We start from the raw sequence: 18,707 nt of genomic DNA, 5'->3' as shown, positions 1-18,707 counted from the left end.
GTAACACAGACACACAGCGCAGGACATGGTAACACACACACAGCGCAGGACATGGTAACACAGACACACAGCGCAGGACAAGGTAACACAGGCACACAGCGCAGGACATGGTAACACAGACACACAGCGCAGAACATGGTAACACACACACAGAGCGCAGGACAAGGTAACACAGACACACACAGCGCAGGACAAGGTAACACAGACACACACAGCGCAGGACAAGGCAACACAGACACACACAGCGCAGGACAAGGTAACACAGACACACACAGCGCAGGACAAGGTAACACACACACAGAGCAGGACAAGGTAACACAGACACACACAGCGCAGGACAAGGTAACACAGACACACACAGTGCAGGACAAGGTAACACAGACACAGAGCGCAGGACATGGTAACACACACACACACAGCGCAGGACAAGGTAACACACACACACACAGCGCAGGACAAGGTAACACAGACACACAGCGCAGGACAAGGTAACACAGACACACACACACAGCACAGGACAAGGTAACACAGACACACACACACAGCGCAGGACAAGGTAACACACACACACACACAGCGCAGGACAAGGTAACACACACACACACAGCGCAGGACAAGGTAACACAGACACACAGCGCAGGACAAGGTAACACACACACACAGCGCAGGACAAGGTAACACAGACACACAGCGCAGGACAAGGTAACACAGACACACAGCGCAGGACATGGTAACACACACACACAGCACAGGACATGGTAACACACACACACAGCACAGGACAAGGTAACACACACACACAGCACAGGACAAGGTAACACAGACACACAGCGCAGGACAAGGTAACACAGACACACAGCGCAGGACATGGTAACACACACACACAGCGCAGGACAAGGTAACACAGACACACAGCGCAGGACAAGGTAACACAGACACACAGCGCAGGACCAGGTAACACACACACAGCACAGGACAAGGTAACACACACACACAGCACAGGACAAGGTAACACACACACACAGCACAGGACAAGGTAACACACACACACAGCACAGGACAAGGTAACACACACACACAGCACAGGACAAGGTAACACAGACACACAGCGCAGGACAAGGTAACACAGACACACAGCGCAGGACAAGGTAACACAGACACACAGCGCAGGACATGGTAACACACACACAGAGCGCAGGACATGGTAACACACACACAGAGCTCAGGACATGGTAACACACACACACAGCGCAGGACATGGTAACACACACACAGAGCGCAGGACATGGTAACACACACACAGAGCTCAGGACATGGTAACACACACACACAGCGCAGGACAAGGTAACACACAGGGCTGACACTGTAATCATATAGCACACCTGGACAATGAAATGAGTTGTCATCCTAAAGAGATGAACATCTCTGTTGCACTCTCTCTCTCTCTCTCTCCCCCTCTCCCCCCCCCCCCCCCCCCCCCCCTCTCTCTCCCCCCTCTCTCCCCCCCCCCCCCTCTCTCTCCCCCCCCCAGGACTGTCCGTTCCCTATGACTCAGAACAGGTCTCTACAGCTGTTATTTGACCTGAGATATCTCACTGCTACCCTGGGTACCAGACTAGAGGATGGCAGGGGCTTCCGCTCTCACCAAGACCCCAGGTACACACACCTGGTCTCTCTGTATGGTACAGGGTCCAGGTACACACACCTGGTCTCTCTGTATGTTACAGGGTCCAGGTACACACACCTGGTCTCTCTGTATGGTACAGGGTCCAGTAACACACCTGGTCTCTCTGTATGTTACAGGGTCCAGGTACACACACCTGGTCTCTCTGTATGGTACAGGGTCCAGGTACACACACCTGGTCTCTCTGTATGTTACAGGGTCCAGTAACACACCTGGTCTCTCTGTCTGTTACAGGGTCCAGGTACACACACCTGGTCTCTCTGTATGTTACAGGGTCCAGGTACACACACCTGGTCTCTCTGTATGTTACAGGGTCCAGGTACACACACCTGGTCTCTCTGTATGTTACAGGGTCCAGGTACACACACCTGGTCTCTCTGTATGTTACAGGGTCCAGGTACACACACCTGGTCTCTCTGTCTGTTACAGGGTCCAGGTACACACACCTGGTCTCTCTGTACGTTACAGGGTCCAGGTACACACACCTGGTCTCTCTGTATGTTACAGGGTCCAGTAACACACCTGGTCTCTCTGTACGTTACAGGGTCCAGGTACACACACCTGGTCTCTCTGTATGGTACAGGGTCCAGGTACACACACCTGGTCTCTCTGTATGTTACAGGGTCCAGGTACACACACCTGGTCTCTCTGTACGGTACAGGGTCCAGGTACACACACCTGGTCTCTCTGTACGGTACAGGGTCCAGGTACACACACCTGGTCTCTCTGTATGGTACAGGGTCCAGGTACACACACCTGGTCTCTCTGTATGTTACAGGGTCCAGGTACACACCTGGTCTCTCTGTATGTTACAGGGTCCAGGTACACACACCTGGTCTCTCTGTATGTTACAGGGTCCAGGTACACACACCTGGTCTCTCTGTATGGTACAGGGTCCAGGTACACACACCTGGTCTCTCTGTATGTTACAGGGTCCAGGTACACACACCTGGTCTCTCTGTATGTTACAGGGTCCAGGTACACACACCTGGTCTCTGTATGTTACAGGGTCCAGGTACACACACCTGGTCTCTCTGTATGTTACAGGGTCCAGGTACACACACCTGGTCTCTGTATGTTACAGGGTCCAGGTACACACACCTGGTCTCTCTGTACGGTACAGGGTCCAGTAACACACCTGGTCTCTCTGTACGGTACAGGGTCCAGTAACACACCTGGTCTCTCTGTACGGTACAGGGTCCAGTAACACACCTGGTCTCTCTGTATGTTACAGGGTCCAGTAACACACCTGGTCTCTCTGTATGTTACAGGGTCCAGGTACACACACCTGGTCTCTCTGTATGTTACAGGGTCCAGGTACACACACCTGGTCTCTCTGTATGTTACAGGGTCCAGGTACACACACCTGGTCTCTCTGTATGGTACAGGGTCCAGTAACACACCTGGTCTCTCTGTATGGTACAGGGTCCAGGTACACACACCTGGTCTCTCTGTATGGTACAGGGTCCAGGTACACACACCTGGTCTCTCTGTATGGTACAGGGTCCAGGTACACACACCTGGTCTCTCTGTATGGTACAGGGTCCAGTAACACACCTGGTCTCTCTGTATGGTACAGGGTCCAGGTACACACACCTGGTCTCTCTGTATGGTACAGGGTCCAGTAACACACCTGGTCTCTCTGTATGGTACAGGGTCCAGGTACACACACCTGGTCTCTCTGTATGGTACAGGGTCCAGTAACACACCTGGTCTCTCTGTATGGTACAGGGTCCAGGTACACACACCTGGTCTCTCTGTATGGTACAGGGTCCAGGTACACACACCTGGTCTCTCTGTATGTTACAGGGTCCAGTAACACACCTGGTCTCTCTGTATGGTACAGGGTCCAGTAACACACCTGGTCTCTCTGTATGTTACAGGGTCCAGTAACACACCTGGTCTCTCTGTATGTTACAGGGTCCAGGTACACACACCTGGTCTCTCTGTATGTTACAGGGTCCAGGTACACACACCTGGTCTCTCTGTATGTTACAGACCCCAGGTACACACACCTGGTCTCTCTGTATGTTACAGGGTCCAGGTACACACACCTGGTCTCTCTGTATGTTACAGACCCCAGGTACACACACCTGGTCTCTGTATGGTACAGGGTCCAGGTACACACACCTGGTCTCTCTGTACGGTACAGGGTCCAGTAACACACCTGGTCTCTCTGTATGTTACAGGGTCCAGGTACACACACCTGGTCTCTCTGTACGGTACAGGGTCCAGTAACACACCTGGTCTCTCTGTATGTTACAGGGTCCAGTAACACACCTGGTCTCTCTGTACGGTACAGGGTCCAGTAACACACCTGGTCTCTCTGTACGGTACAGGGTCCAGGTACACACACCTGGTCTCTCTGTATGTTACAGGGTCCAGGTACACACACCTGGTCTCTCTGTATGTTACAGGGTCCAGGTACACACACCTGGTCTCTCTGTATGTTACAGGGTCCAGGTACACACACCTGGTCTCTCTGTATGGTACAGGGTCCAGTAACACACCTGGTCTCTCTGTATGTTACAGGGTCCAGTAACACACCTGGTCTCTCTGTATGTTACAGGGTCCAGGTACACACACCTGGTCTCTCTGTATGTTACAGGGTCCAGGTACACACACCTGGTCTCTCTGTACGGTACAGGGTCCAGGTACACACACCTGGTCTCTCTGTATGGTACAGGGTCCAGTAACACACCTGGTCTCTCTGTATGTTACAGGGTCCAGTAACACACCTGGTCTCTCTGTATGTTACAGGGTCCAGGTACACACACCTGGTCTCTCTGTATGTTACAGGGTCCAGGTACACACACCTGGTCTCTCTGTATGGTACAGGGTCCAGTAACACACCTGGTCTCTCTGTATGTTACAGGGTCCAGTAACACACCTGGTCTCTCTGTATGTTACAGGGTCCAGGTACACACACCTGGTCTCTCTGTATGTTACAGGGTCCAGGTACACACACCTGGTCTCTCTGTATGTTACAGGGTCCAGTAACACACCTGGTCTCTCTGTATGGTACAGGGTCCAGGTACACACACCTGGTCTCTCTGTACGGTACAGGGTCCAGTAACATCCTGGTCTCTCTGTATGTTACAGGGTCCAGTAACACACCTGGTCTCTCTGTACGGTACAGGGTCCAGGTACACACACCTGGTCTCTCTGTATGGTACAGGGTCCAGGTACACACACCTGGTCTCTCTGTATGTTACAGGGTCCAGGTACACACACCTGGTCTCTCTGTATGGTACAGGGTCCAGGTACACACACCTGGTCTCTCTGTATGGTACAGGGTCCAGGTACACACACCTGGTCTCTCTGTATGTTACAGGGTCCAGGTACACACACCTGGTCTCTCTGTATGTTACAGGGTCCAGGTACACACACCTGGTCTCTCTGTATGTTACAGGGTCCAGGTACACACACCTGGTCTCTCTGTATGTTACAGGGTCCAGGTACACACACCTGGTCTCTCTGTATGTTACAGGGTCCAGGTACACACACCTGGTCTCTCTGTATGGTACAGGGTCCAGTAACACACCTGGTCTCTCTGTATGTTACAGGGTCCAGGTACACACACCTGGTCTCTCTGTATGTTACAGGGTCCAGGTACACACACCTGGTCTCTCTGTATGTTACAGGGTCCAGGTACACACACCTGGTCTCTCTGTATGGTACAGGGTCCAGTAACACACCTGGTCTCTCTGTATGTTACAGGGTCCAGGTACACACACCTGGTCTCTCTGTATGTTACAGGGTCCAGGTACACACACCTGGTCTCTCTGTATGTTACAGGGTCCAGGTACACACACCTGGTCTCTCTGTATGGTACAGGGTCCAGTAACACACCTGGTCTCTCTGTATGGTACAGGGTCCAGGTACACACACCTGGTCTCTCTGTATGTTACAGGGTCCAGGTACACACACCTGGTCTCTCTGTATGGTACAGGGTCCAGTAACACACCTGGTCTCTCTGTATGGTACAGGGTCCAGGTACACACACCTGGTCTCTCTGTATGTTACAGGGTCCAGGTACACACACCTGGTCTCTCTGTATGGTACAGGGTCCAGTAACACACCTGGTCTCTCTGTATGTTACAGGGTCCAGGTACACACACCTGGTCTCTCTGTATGTTACAGGGTCCAGTAACACACCTGGTCTCTCTGTATGTTACAGGGTCCAGGTACACACACCTGGTCTCTCTGTACGGTACAGGGTCCAGTAACACACCTGGTCTCTCTGTACGGTACAGGGTCCAGTAACACACCTGGTCTCTCTGTACGGTACAGGGTCCAGGTACACACACCTGGTCTCTCTGTACGGTACAGGGTCCAGGTACACACACCTGGTCTCTCTGTATGGTACAGGGTCCAGTAACACACCTGGTCTCTCTGTATGTTACAGGGTCCAGTAACATCCTGGTCTCTCTGTATGTTACAGGGTCCAGGTACACACACCTGGTCTCTCTGTATGGTACAGGGTCCAGGTACACACACCTGGTCTCTCTGTATGTTACAGGGTCCAGTAACATCCTGGTCTCTCTGTATGGTACAGGGTCCAGGTACACACACCTGGTCTCTCTGTATGGTACAGGGTCCAGGTACACACACCTGGTCTCTCTGTATGTTACAGGGTCCAGTAACATCCTGGTCTCTCTGTATGTTACAGGGTCCAGGTACACACACCTGGTCTCTCTGTACGGTACAGGGTCCAGTAACATCCTGGTCTCTCTGTATGTTACAGGGTCCAGGTACACACACCTGGTCTCTCTGTATGGTACAGGGTCCAGGTACACACACCTGGTCTCTCTGTATGTTACAGGGTCCAGTAACATCCTGGTCTCTCTGTATGGTACAGGGTCCAGGTACACACACCTGGTCTCTCTGTATGGTACAGGGTCCAGGTACACACACCTGGTCTCTCTGTATGTTACAGGGTCCAGTAACATCCTGGTCTCTCTGTATGTTACAGGGTCCAGGTACACACACCTGGTCTCTCTGTACGGTACAGGGTCCAGTAACATCCTGGTCTCTCTGTATGGTACAGGGTCCAGTAACACACCTGGTCTCTCTGTACGGTACAGGGTCCAGTAACATCCTGGTCTCTCTGTATGGTACAGGGTCCAGTAACATCCTGGTCTCTCTGTATGGTACAGGGTCCAGTAACATCCTGGTCTCTCTGTATGTTACAGGGTCCAGGTACACACACCTGGTCTCTCTGTACGGTACAGGGTCCAGTAACACACCTGGTCTCTCTGTACGGTACAGGGTCCAGTAACACACCTGGTCTCTCTGTACGGTACAGGGTCCAGTAACATCCTGGTCTCTGTACGGTACAGGGTCCAGTAACATCCTGGTCTCTCTGTATGTTACAGGGTCCAGTAACCCCCCTGGTCTCTCTGTATGGTACAGGGTCCAGTAACATCCTGGTCTCTCTGTATGGTACAGGGTCCAGTAACATCCTGGTCTCTCTGTATGGTACAGGGTCCAGTAACATCCTGGTCTCTCTGTATGTTACAGGGTCCAGTAACATCCTGGTCTCTCTGTATGTTACAGGGTCCAGTAACATCCTGGTCTCTCTGTATGTTACAGGGTCCAGTAACATCCTGGTCTCTCTGTATGGTACAGGGTCCAGTAATCCCCTGGTCTCTCTGTATGTTACAGGGTCCAGTAACATCCTGGTCTCTCTGTATGTTACAGGGTCCAGTAACATCCTGGTCTCTCTGTATGTTACAGGGTCCAGTAACATCCTAGTCTCTCTGTATGTTACAGGGTCCAGTAACATCCTGGTCTCTCTGTATGTTACAGGGTCCAGTAACATCCTGGTCTCTCTGTATGTTACAGGGTCCAGTAACATCCTGGTCTCTCTGTATGTTACAGGGTCCAGTAACATCCTGGTCTCTCTGTATGTTACAGGGTCCAGTAACATCCTGGTCTCTCTGTATGTTACAGGGTCCAGTAACATCCTGGTCTCTCTGTATGTTACAGGGTCCAGTAACATCCTGGTCTCTCTGTATGTTACAGGGTCCAGTAACATCCTGGTCTCTCTGTATGTTACAGGGTCCAGTAACATCCCGGTCTCTCTGTATGTTACAGGGTCCAGTAACATCCCGGTCTCTCTGTATGTTACAGGGTCCAGTAACATCCCGGTCTCTCTGTATGTTACAGGGTCCAGTAACACCCTGGTCTCTCTGTATGTTACAGGGTCCAGTAACATCCTGGTCTCTCTGTATGTTACAGGGTTCACTAACATCCTGGTCTCTCTGTATGTTACAGGGTCCAGTAACATCCTGGTCTCTCTGTATGTTACAGGGTCCAGTAACATCCTGGTCTCTCTGTATGTTACAGGGTCCAGTAACATCCTGGTCTCTCTGTATGTTACAGGGTCCAGTAACATCCTGGTCTCTCTGTATGTTACAGGGTCCAGTAACATCCTGGTCTCTCTGTATGTTACAGGGTCCAGTAACCCCCTGGTCTCTCTGTATGTTACAGGGTCCAGTAACATCCTGGTCTCTCTGTATGTTACAGGGTCCAGTAACATCCTGGTCTCTCTGTATGTTACAGGGTCCAGTAACATCCTGGTCTCTCTGTATGTTACAGGGTCCAGTAACATCCTGGTCTCTCTGTATGTTACAGGGTCCAGTAACATCCTGGTCTCTGTATGTTACAGGGTCCAGTAACATCCTGGTCTCTCTGTATGTTACAGGGTCCAGTAACATCCTGGTCTCTCTGTATGTTACAGGGTCGAGTAACATCCTGGTCTCTCTGTATGTTACAGGGTCGAGTAACATCCTGGTCTCTCTGTATGTTACAGGGTCCAGTAACACCCTGGTCTCTCTGTATGTTACAGGGTCCAGTAACACCCTGGTCTCTCTGTATGTTACAGGGTCCAGTAACATCCTGGTCTCTCTGTATGTTACAGGGTCCAGTAACATCCTGGTCTCTCTGTATGTTACAGGGTCCAGTAACATCCTGGTCTCTCTGTATGTTACAGGGTCCAGTAACATCCTGGTCTCTCTGTATGTTACAGGGTCCAGTAACATTCTGGTCTCTCTGTATGTTACAGGGTCCAGTAACATTCTGGTCTCTCTGTATGTTACAGGGTCCAGTAACATCCCGGTCTCTCTGTATGTTACAGGGTCCAGCAACATCCCGGTCTCTCTGTATGTTACAGGGTCCAGCAACATCCCGGTCTCTCTGTATGTTACAGGGTCCAGCAACATCCCGGTCTCTCTGTATGTTACAGGGTCCAGCAACCCCCTGGTCTCTCTGTATGTTACAGGGTCCAGTAACATCCTGGTCTCTCTGTATGTTACAGGGTCCAGTAACATCCTGGTCTCTCTGTATGTTACAGGGTCCAGTAACATCCCGGTCTCTCTGTATGTTACAGGGTTCACTAACATCCCGGTCTCTCTGTATGTTACAGGGTCCAGTAACATCCCGGTCTCTCTGTATGTTACAGGGTCCAGTAACATCCCGGTCTCTCTCTATGTTACAGGGTCCAGTAACATCCCGGTCTCTCTGTATGTTACAGGGTCCAGTAACATACTGGTCTCTCTGTATGTTACAGGGTCCAGTAACATCCTGGTCTCTCTGTATGTTACAGGGTCCAGTAACATCCTGGTCTCTCTGTATGTTACAGGGTCCAGTAACATCCTGGTCTCTCTGTATGTTACAGGGTCCAGTAACATCCTAGTCTCTCTGTATGTTACAGGGTCCAGTAACATCCTGGTCTCTCTGTATGGTACAGGGTCCAGTAACATCCTGGTCTCTCTGTATGTTACAGGGTCCAGTAACATCCTAGTCTCTCTGTATGTTACAGGGTCCAGTAACCCCCTGGTCTCTCTGTATGTTACAGGGTCCAGTAACATCCGGGTCTCTCTGTATGTTACAGGGTCCAGTAACATCCTGGTCTCTCTGTATGTTACAGGGTCCAGCAGGTGTGTGATTCGCTGGAGAGCTACATTGACCCCTTTGACCTGGATGTGTTCATGCCGCCATTCAACAGCAACCTCAACCGCCTATCACAGAGGAGTTCGGTACGAATGGCCCCGCCCCCTGACGCTACTAACGTGATTGGAGACTAAAATAAATCATGATAGTCAGTGTAGAGTAGGGTTATCCTGGGTTATCCTGGGTTATCCTGGGTTGTCCTGGGTTATCCCTGGTTATTCTGGGTTATCCCGGGTTATCATGGGTTATTCTGGGTTATCCTGGGTTATCCCTGGTTATCCACTGTGTATTGATCGTTCGGTAACTTTGGTCCCAATTTGTAGCTCAGAGGTGCTGTTGGCGATTCAGATGTTGTGTTAACGTTGTGATACTTTGTGGTGTGTTTATATTGTACGATTGTGGTGTTTTGGTTGCGTTAACTTTGTTGTGCGAACATTGTGATAATGTTCTAATAACATTGTAAACAGGGAATTTCCAGGTCAACAAAAAAAAACGAGAGAAATGGTTGATAGTAACAGAGAAAATGTCCAACTTGGCCTTCTCTGAGAAGGCTGTTCTGTCATAATGACACGGCACCAAGTGTTCTGTAAACACCAGCTGAGAGGCTCGTAGGCTTACAGAACAGCGTTGTCAGCTGATACAGATCACAGTGTTACAGAATACAACAACAATCCTCCAGTCTGACCTCAAGTCACTATCATCAGATATGAGAACGATCCTGTACATACAGCATGGAGTCTAGTGACCATCAACTCACATCCTGTACATACAGCATGGAGTCTAGTGACCATCAACTCACATCCTGTACATACAGCATGGAGTCTAGTGACCGTCAACTCACATCCTGTACAACCACAACACTGGAGGTCATGGAGTCTAGTGACCATCAACTCACATCCTGTACATACAGCATGGAGTCTAGTGACCATCAACTCACATCCTGTACATACAGCATGGAGTCTAGTGACCATCAACTCACATCCTGTACATACAGCATGGAGTCTAGTGACCGTCAACTCACATCCTGTACAACCACAACACTGGAGGTCATGGAGTCTAGTGACCGTCAACACACATCCTGTACATCCACAACACTGGAAGTCATGGAGTCTAGTGACCATCAACTCACATCCTGTACATACAGCATGGAGTCTAGTGACCGTCAACTCACATCCTGTACATCCAGAACACTGGAGGTCATGGAGTCTAGTGACCATCAACTCACATCCTGTACAACCACAACACTGGAGGTCATGGAGTCTAGTGACCATCAACTTACATCCTGTACATACAGCATGGAGTCTAGTGACCGTCAACACACATCCTGTACATCCACAACACTGGAAGTCATGGAGTCTAGTGACCATCAACTCACATCCTGTACATACAGCATGGAGTCTAGTGACCATCAACTTACATCCTGTACATCCACAACACTGGAAGTCATGGAGTCTAGTGACCGTCAACTCACATCCTGTACATACAGCATGGAGTCTAGTGACCGTCAACTCACATCCTGTACAAGCACAACACTGGAGGTCATGGAGTCTAGTGACCGTCAACTCACATCCTGTACAACCACAACACTGGAGGTCATGGAGTCTAGTGACCATCAACTCACATCCTGTACATACAGCATGGAGTCTAGTGACCGTCAACTCACATCCTGTACATACAGCATGGAGTCTAGTGACCATCAACTCACATCCTGTACAACCACAACACTGGAAGTCATGGAGTCTAGTGACCATCAACTCACATCCTGTACATCCAGAACACTGGAGGTCATGGAGTCTAGTGACCATCAACTCACATCCTGTACAACCACAACACTGGAGGTCATGGAGTCTAGTGACCATCAACTTACATCCTGTACAACCACAACACTGGAGGTCATGGAGTCTAGTGACCATCAACTCACATCCTGTACATCCACAACACTGGAGGTCATGTGTGTTACACACAGGGGAAATATAGCAATATGCTAAGCCTTGTGTTAATGACTTAATTCACTTTAAATGTCCCCATTCCAAACACTGTGTTAATGTTGTGTTAATGTTGTGTTAACGTTGTATTAACGTTGTATTAATGTTGTGTTAACGTTGTGTTAATGTTGTGTTAATGTTGTGTTAATGTTGTGTTAATGTTGTATTAATGTTGTATTAATGTTGTGTTAACGTTGTGTTAACGTTGTGTTAACGTTGTGTTAATGTTGTGTTAACGTTGTGTTGCCGTTGTGTTAATGTTGTGTTAATGTTGTATTAATGTTGTATTAATGTTGTGTTAACGTTGTGTTGCCGTTGTGTTAATGTTGTGTTGTTCCAGGTGTTGTTGGGGTTGTTGACAGGGACAGAGAAGCAGTTTGTTTCCCGTGGTAACAGTGTGGGCTCTCAGGAACCCTACAACATCCTGCCACTGGCCAGCACCCAGATCAGGTGACAACACACACCCACACCAGCACCCAGATCAGGTGACAACACACACCCACACCAGCACCCAGATCAGGTGACAACACACACCCACACCAGCACCCAGATCAGGTGACAACACACACCCACACCAGCACCCAGATCAGGTGACAACACACACCCACACCAGCACCCAGATCAGGTGACAACGCACACCAGGACCCATAATCATTAGAAAGTGTCTCTGAATAGGAGTTCTGATATTGGATCACTGGACAGGGAGGACCTGATCCTAGACCAGCTCTATGACTGAATACTGGTCCTTTTAGATTACATGGACAGGGGGGACCTGATCCTAGACCAGCTCTATGACTGAATACTGGTCCTTTTAGATTACATGGACAGGGGGGACCTGATCCTAGACCAGCTCTATGACTGAATACTGGTCCTTTTAGATTACATGGACAGGGGGGACCTGATCCTAGACCAGCTCTATGACTGAATACTGGTCCTTTTAGATTACATGGACAGGGGGGACCTGATCCTAGACCAGCTCTATGACTGAATACTGGTCCTTTTAGATTACATGGACAGGGGGGACCTGATCCTAGACCAGCTCTATGACTGAATACTGGTCCTTTTACATTACATGGACAGGGGGATCTGATCCTAGACCAGCTCTATGACTGAATATTGGTCCTTTTAGATTACATGGACAGGGGGATCTGATCCTAGACCAGCTCTATGACTGAATACTGGTCCTTTTAGATTACATGGACAGGGGGGACCTGATCCTAGACCAGCTCTATGACGAATACTGGTCCTTTTAGATTACATGGACAGGGGGGATCTGATCCTAGACCAGCTCTATGACTGAATACTAGTCCTTTTAGATTACATGGACAGGGGTCACCTGATCCTAGACCAGCACTTCTACACTGAGATACCTTATGAATAGGCTACAGGTCCAGAAGTGTTTTAGCCCAGTGCCCTGTCTATAGGCTACAGGTCCAGAAGTGTTTTAGCCCAGTACCCTGTCTATAGGCTACAGGTCCAGAAGTGTTTTAGCCCAGTACCCTGTCTATAGGCTACAGGTCCAGAAGTGTTTTAGCCCAGTACCCTGTCTATAGGCTACAGGTCCAGAAGTAGTTTAACCCAGTACCCTGTATATAGGCTACAGGTCCAGAAGTGTTTTAACCCAGTACCCTGTCTATAGGCTACAGGTCCAGAAGTATTTTAACCCAGTGCCCTGTCTATAGGCTACAGGTCCAGAAGTATATTTAACCCAGTACCCTGTATGTATATAGGCTACAGTTCCAGAAGTGTTGTAACCCAGTACCCTGTATGTATATAGGCTACAGGTCCAGAAGTATTTTAACCCAGTACCCTGTCTATAGGCTACAGGTCCAGAAGTGTTTTAACCCAGTGCCCTGTCTATAGGCTACAGGTCCAGAAGTGTTGTAACCCAGTACCCTGTATGTATATAGGCTACAGGTCCAGAAGTGTTGTAACCCAGTACCCTGTATACCACACCTCCTCGGGCCTTATTGCTTAATTATACTGCACAGAGAGTTTGTTGCCATATATACTAACCAAGTACTCCTTGACAAGCTTCTCATCCTCATTGAGGTAGACAAACAGGCTTTTAAGAATCCAGTATCTCTTGATGTTAATGTCATTACTCTACAATAAGACAAAACATATCAAGTTGGAACTGGGTATTTGTTCTGCGTCCTGCTTTACCATGAACAATCATACCAAATGGAACTTTGCTACAATCGCAACGAGAAGTATGCATTTCTAACACCTTAGCTGTGACTGACATCATTTTGGAGACCTTCCTTCCTGCAACTCCTCCGTTGGTGCGGATGACCTTCCTCAGGTTATCCGAATACTGGTCCAGTTGTGCCATGAACGTCGATTCTGCTTTAACCTGCAAACCCATTTTGAACAGCCAGCCATTAGAACCATGCAGAATTGAGAGGGAATGTCAAATACGGCGGAGGTTAATTACAAGAAAACAACCTTAAATCAGAAATCACACAATTGATTGTTCAAGCACATGCACGTCACATTACTTACTCACTTTGAACTTTTTAGGATTTCAGCAATCATTGGCTTGTCCTAAACCACGTCCTGTCTGAGAAGGTTTGCTCCGTCCTTGATCCCCACCTTGTTGTCTCCGTCTTTTTCACTGGCATCAAGAGAGTGACCTTCCCTTTCTCCAAGCTCTCTGTGGTTTCCCCATTCGGAGGGTTTGGACAACAATTGACCTCTGCCCTCCTCGGTGTATTCATATTTGAGGCATCCTTTCCCTGGCCTTGCCGCTTATATTTCAGGCAGGTGACGTGGACTTCTGGGCATCCAAGTCAGCTAAGCTTCGGTCGGTTTGGCCATCTTGTACTTAAGGCAGTGTTCCTTCCACCGTAGCCCGCGCGGGATGCTCTCTTTTTCAAACAAGGTTAGGTCTTTGTTAAGGCTTCAACCATCTCTTCTAATTGGGATTCATTTGGGTGTAGTTCCTCTGCCATGCCCTCAAGAATGTCAGATTTCAGCTTTGGGGCAGGAGATAAGAAAGATCCATTCGCACTGAAATCTGTATTCCCCCATTCAAGTTGTATCTCTGCGTTGTAAGAAAAGCGAGATAACACAAATGCATCTGGCCAAGAGCAGGACCTTGATGATGTTGATTTAGGGGATGACAGTATGACAGCATCGTTGCTGTGGGGTGGGCCTCAATTGGGCCTCTTTATTCTAAAGAGCAGAAACAGAGGACAATTGTTAGAGAGTGTGTGTGTGTGTGTGTGTGTGTGTATTACTTTTTACCAGAAGACCAGCATGCACACACACATACCTCTCCAGGGATCTTGTTGAAGATGAGGAAGGAGCTACCTGCAACGGAGTTACCCAGAAAGACATATACAACGACTGACTGTTTCCTTGTTGAGATTCAATTTGCACATGTGCATTCACCCTAAATTGCCATCTTAGATAAACAGCAATGATGAAACAGTCAGTGGTTTGTATTTGATGAAGATGTATGGATTTCAGCAAACAAAGAACGGAATGCAACAACAGAGGACAAAAATAGGTACATGCTAAGGGGAGAATTGACGTGTAGCGACTTGAAAGAGTCAGAGGTTAATTTAAAAACTTCTAGTCTGCTCTCAACTCAGTGGAGGTACTTGGCAAAATTGCCATTATCTCTCCTCACCGAGCCAGACAGCAGCAGCCAGTCTTTGTTAGTCAGCCCAGTCAGTCAAGCTAATTAACTATGCTGCCACAATTCTTCAGTGGCTTAATTAAGCAGAATGGGATTACCTTAAACTACTACTTCCTCATTACTCACCTCGTGTTTGATTTGATTTATTTTAAGAGAACTGTTGCATTTGCATGAAGTTCAGATTTCAAGGGCGCGTTGTGCGCACAGAACAAACTGAAACAATATGGAATTGAAATAATGAATGCTTACGTTAGCCATTAAACTCACAAACTCTTCAGCGTACGTTAGCTAGCTAGCTTCCTTGAACGAGTAGCAACAGACTCACTTAACAAGTGGCAGCATGAGCTGAGCACTGTCATGTTTCAGTCAGCTAGCTAGCCACATTGCGGTGGCCACTGTCTTTCTTGTCACTAAATCACCTGTTTGTTGACTCGATATTAGTCTGAGACAAATGCTGACTATCAAAAAAACGTTAATAGCTAATGTTCTGTGAGGGGAACGGCACCTCCGTACCTTCAGGCTCTGATCAGGCCCTACACCCAAACAAGGGCACTGCGTTCATCCACCTCTGGCCTGCTCGCCTCCCTACCTCTGAGGAAGTACAGTTCCCGCTCAGCCCAGTCAAAACTGTTCGCTGCTCTGGCACCCCAATGGTGGAACAAACTCCCTCACGACGCCAGGACAGCGGAGTCAATCACCACCTTCCGGAGACACCTGAAACCCCACCTCTTTAAGGAATACCTAGGATAGGATAAAGTAATCCTTCTAACCCCCCCCCCCCCCTTAAAAGAGTTAGATGCACTATTGTAAAGTGGTTGTTCCACTGGATATCATAAGGTGAATGCACCAATTTGTAAGTCGCTCTGGATAAGAGCGTCTGCTAAATGACTTAAATGTAAATGTAAATGTACCCTGTATGTATATAGGCTACAGGTCCAGAAGTGTTGTAACCCAGTGCCCTGTCTATAGACTACAGGTCCAGAAGTGTTGTAACCCAGTACCCTGTCTATAGGCTACAGGTCCAGAAGTGTTTTAACCCAGTGCCCTGTCTATAGGCTACAGGTCCAGAAGTGTTGTAACCCAGTACCCTGTCTATAGGCTACAGGTCCAGAAGTATTTTAACCCAGTGCCCTGTATACAGGCTACAGATCCAGAAGTATTTTAACCCAGTACCCTGTCTATAGGCTACAGGTCCAGTAGTATTTTAACCCAGTGCCCTGTATATAGGCTACAGATCCAGAAGTATTTTAACCCAGTACCCTGTCTATAGGCTACAGGTCCAGTAGTGTTTTAACCCAGTAACCTGTATATAGGCTACAGGTCCAGAAGTGTTTTAACCCAGTACCCTGTATATAGGCTACAGGTCCAGAAGTGTTTTAACCCAGTACCCTGTCTATAGGCTACAGGTCCAGAAGTGTTTTAACCCAGTGCCCTGTCTCTGTTCTCCAGGTTAGAATAGGCTACAGGTCCAGAAGTGTTTTAACCCAGTGCCCTGTATGTCTATAGGCTACAGGTCCAGAAGTGTTGTAACCCAGTACCCTGTATGTATATAGGCTACAGGTCCAGAAGTGTTGTAACCCAGTACCCTGTATGTATATAGGCTACAGGTCCAGAAGTGTTGTAACCCAGTACCCTGTATGTATATAGGCTACAGGTCCAGAAGTGTTGTAACCCAGTACCCTTTCTATAGGCTACAGGTCCAGAAGTGTTTTAACCCAGTACCCTATCTATAGGCTACAGGTCCAGAAGTGTTTTAACCCAGTACCCTGTCTATAGGCTACAGGCCCAGAAGTGTTGTAACCCAGTACCCTGTATGTCTATAGGCTACAGGTCCAGAAGTGTTGTAACCCAGTACCCTGTATGTCTATAGGCTACAGGTCCAGAAGTGTTGTAACCCAGTGCCCTGTATGTCTATAGGCTACAGGTCCAGAAGTGTTGTAACCCAGTACCCTGTATGTATATAGGCTACAGGTCCAGTAGGGTTTTAACCCAGTGCCCTGTCTCTGTTCTCCAGGTTAGAATAGGCTACAGGTCCAGTAGTGTTTTAACCCAGTGCCCTGTATGTATATAGGCTACAGGTCCAGAAGTGTTTTAACCCAGTGCCCTGTCTATAGGCTACAGGTCCAGAAGTGTTTTAACCCAGTGCCCTGTATGTATATAGGCTACAGGTCCAGAAGTGTTGTAACCCAGTACCCTGTATGTATATAGGCTACAGGTCCAGAAGTGTTGTAACCCAGTACCCTGTCTATAGGCTACAGGTCCAGAAGTGTTGTAACCCAGTACCCTGTATGTATATAGGCTACAGGTCCAGAAGTGTTGTAACCCAGTACCCTGTATGTATATAGGCTACAGGTCCAGAAGTGTTGTAACCCAGTACCCTTTCTATAGGCTACAGGTCCAGAAGTGTTTTAACCCAGTACCCTATCTATAGGCTACAGGTCCAGAAGTGTTTTAACCCAGTACCCTGTCTATAGGCTACAGGCCCAGAAGTGTTGTAACCCAGTACCCTGTATGTCTATAGGCTACAGGTCCAGAAGTGTTGTAACCCAGTACCCTGTATGTCTATAGGCTACAGGTCCAGAAGTGTTGTAACCCAGTGCCCTGTATGTCTATAGGCTACAGGTCCAGAAGTGTTGTAACCCAGTACCCTGTATGTATATAGGCTACAGGTCCAGTAGGGTTTTAACCCAGTGCCCTGTCTCTGTTCTCCAGGTTAGAATAGGCTACAGGTCCAGTAGTGTTTTAACCCAGTGCCCTGTATGTATATAGGCTACAGGTCCAGAAGTGTTTTAACCCAGTGCCCTGTCTATAGGCTACAGGTCCAGAAGTGTTTTAACCCAGTGCCCTGTATGTATATAGGCTACAGGTCCAGAAGTGTTGTAACCCAGTACCCTGTATGTATATAGGCTACAGGTCCAGAAGTGTTGTAACCCAGTACCCTGTCTATAGGCTACAGGTCCAGAAGTGTTGTAACCCAGTACCCTGTCTATAGGCTACAGGTCCAGAAGTGTTGTAACCCAGTACCCTGTATGTCTATAGGCTACAGGTCCAGAAGTGTTGTAACCCCGTATCCTGTCTATAGACTACAGGTCAGGTAGTGTTGTAACCCAGTGCCCTGTCTATAGGCTACAGGTCCAGAAGTGTTGTAACCCAGTACCCTTTCTATAGGCTACAGGTCCAGAAGTGTTGTAACCCAGTACCCTGTCTATAGGCTACAGGTCCAGAAGTGTTGTAACCCAGTACCCTGTCTATAGGCTACAGGTCCAGAAGTGTTTTAACCCAGTACCCTATCTATAGGCTACAGGTCCAGAAGTGTTGTAACCCAGTACCCTGTATGTATATAGGCTACAGGTCCAGAAGTGTTGTAACCCAGTACCCTGTCTATAGGCTACAGGCCCAGAAGTGTTGTAACCCAGTACCCTGTATGTATATAGGC

At 48.5% G+C, this 18,707-nt stretch overlaps 2 protein-coding genes across 4 annotated transcripts in view; both read left to right on the top strand.

Moving 5' to 3' along the window:
• Positions 1 to 18,707, top strand: part of LOC129833704 (conserved oligomeric Golgi complex subunit 1-like) — a 40,184-nt gene that overhangs the window by 14,428 nt on the left and 7,049 nt on the right. For both annotated transcript variants that reach the window (XM_055898469.1, XM_055898470.1), the window contains exons 12-14: positions 1,532 to 1,656; positions 9,618 to 9,726; positions 11,966 to 12,075. In XM_055898469.1, the coding sequence (XP_055754444.1) occupies positions 1,532 to 1,656; positions 9,618 to 9,726; positions 11,966 to 12,075 (344 nt within the window). The remainder of the gene's footprint in view (positions 1 to 1,531; positions 1,657 to 9,617; positions 9,727 to 11,965; positions 12,076 to 18,707) is intronic.
• On the top strand, positions 5,095 to 9,611 carry LOC129833707 (uncharacterized). Of its 2 annotated transcripts, XM_055898477.1 has the most exons (3): positions 5,095 to 6,135; positions 6,328 to 6,666; positions 7,034 to 9,611. In XM_055898477.1, exons 1-3 carry the CDS (start codon positions 6,084 to 6,086, stop codon positions 8,365 to 8,367), a joined length of 1,725 nt encoding a protein of 574 aa, XP_055754452.1. In that variant the 5' UTR covers positions 5,095 to 6,083; the 3' UTR covers positions 8,368 to 9,611. The 2 variants fall into 2 exon arrangements, with proteins under 2 accessions (XP_055754452.1, XP_055754451.1); XM_055898476.1 differs by having other exon boundaries at positions 5,095 to 6,666.

This window comes from Salvelinus fontinalis, chromosome 34 (genome assembly GCF_029448725.1).
Source record: "Salvelinus fontinalis isolate EN_2023a chromosome 34, ASM2944872v1, whole genome shotgun sequence".
Taxonomy (NCBI): Eukaryota; Metazoa; Chordata; class Actinopteri; order Salmoniformes; family Salmonidae; genus Salvelinus; species Salvelinus fontinalis.
Note: the sequence above shows the minus strand (reverse complement) of the source record. Positions and strands in the feature narration are given on the sequence as shown.

Excerpts from the sequence above, each read along its gene's own strand:
- LOC129833707 (XM_055898476.1), top strand. The coding sequence starts at position 6,084 with ATGTTACAGGGTCCAGTAACATCCTGGTCTCTCTGTATGTTACAGGGT. Across the intron at positions 6,667-7,033 it reads CTGTATGTTACAGGGTCCAG|TAACATCCTGGTCTCTCTGT; the intron begins GTACACACACCT and ends TACAGGGTCCAG.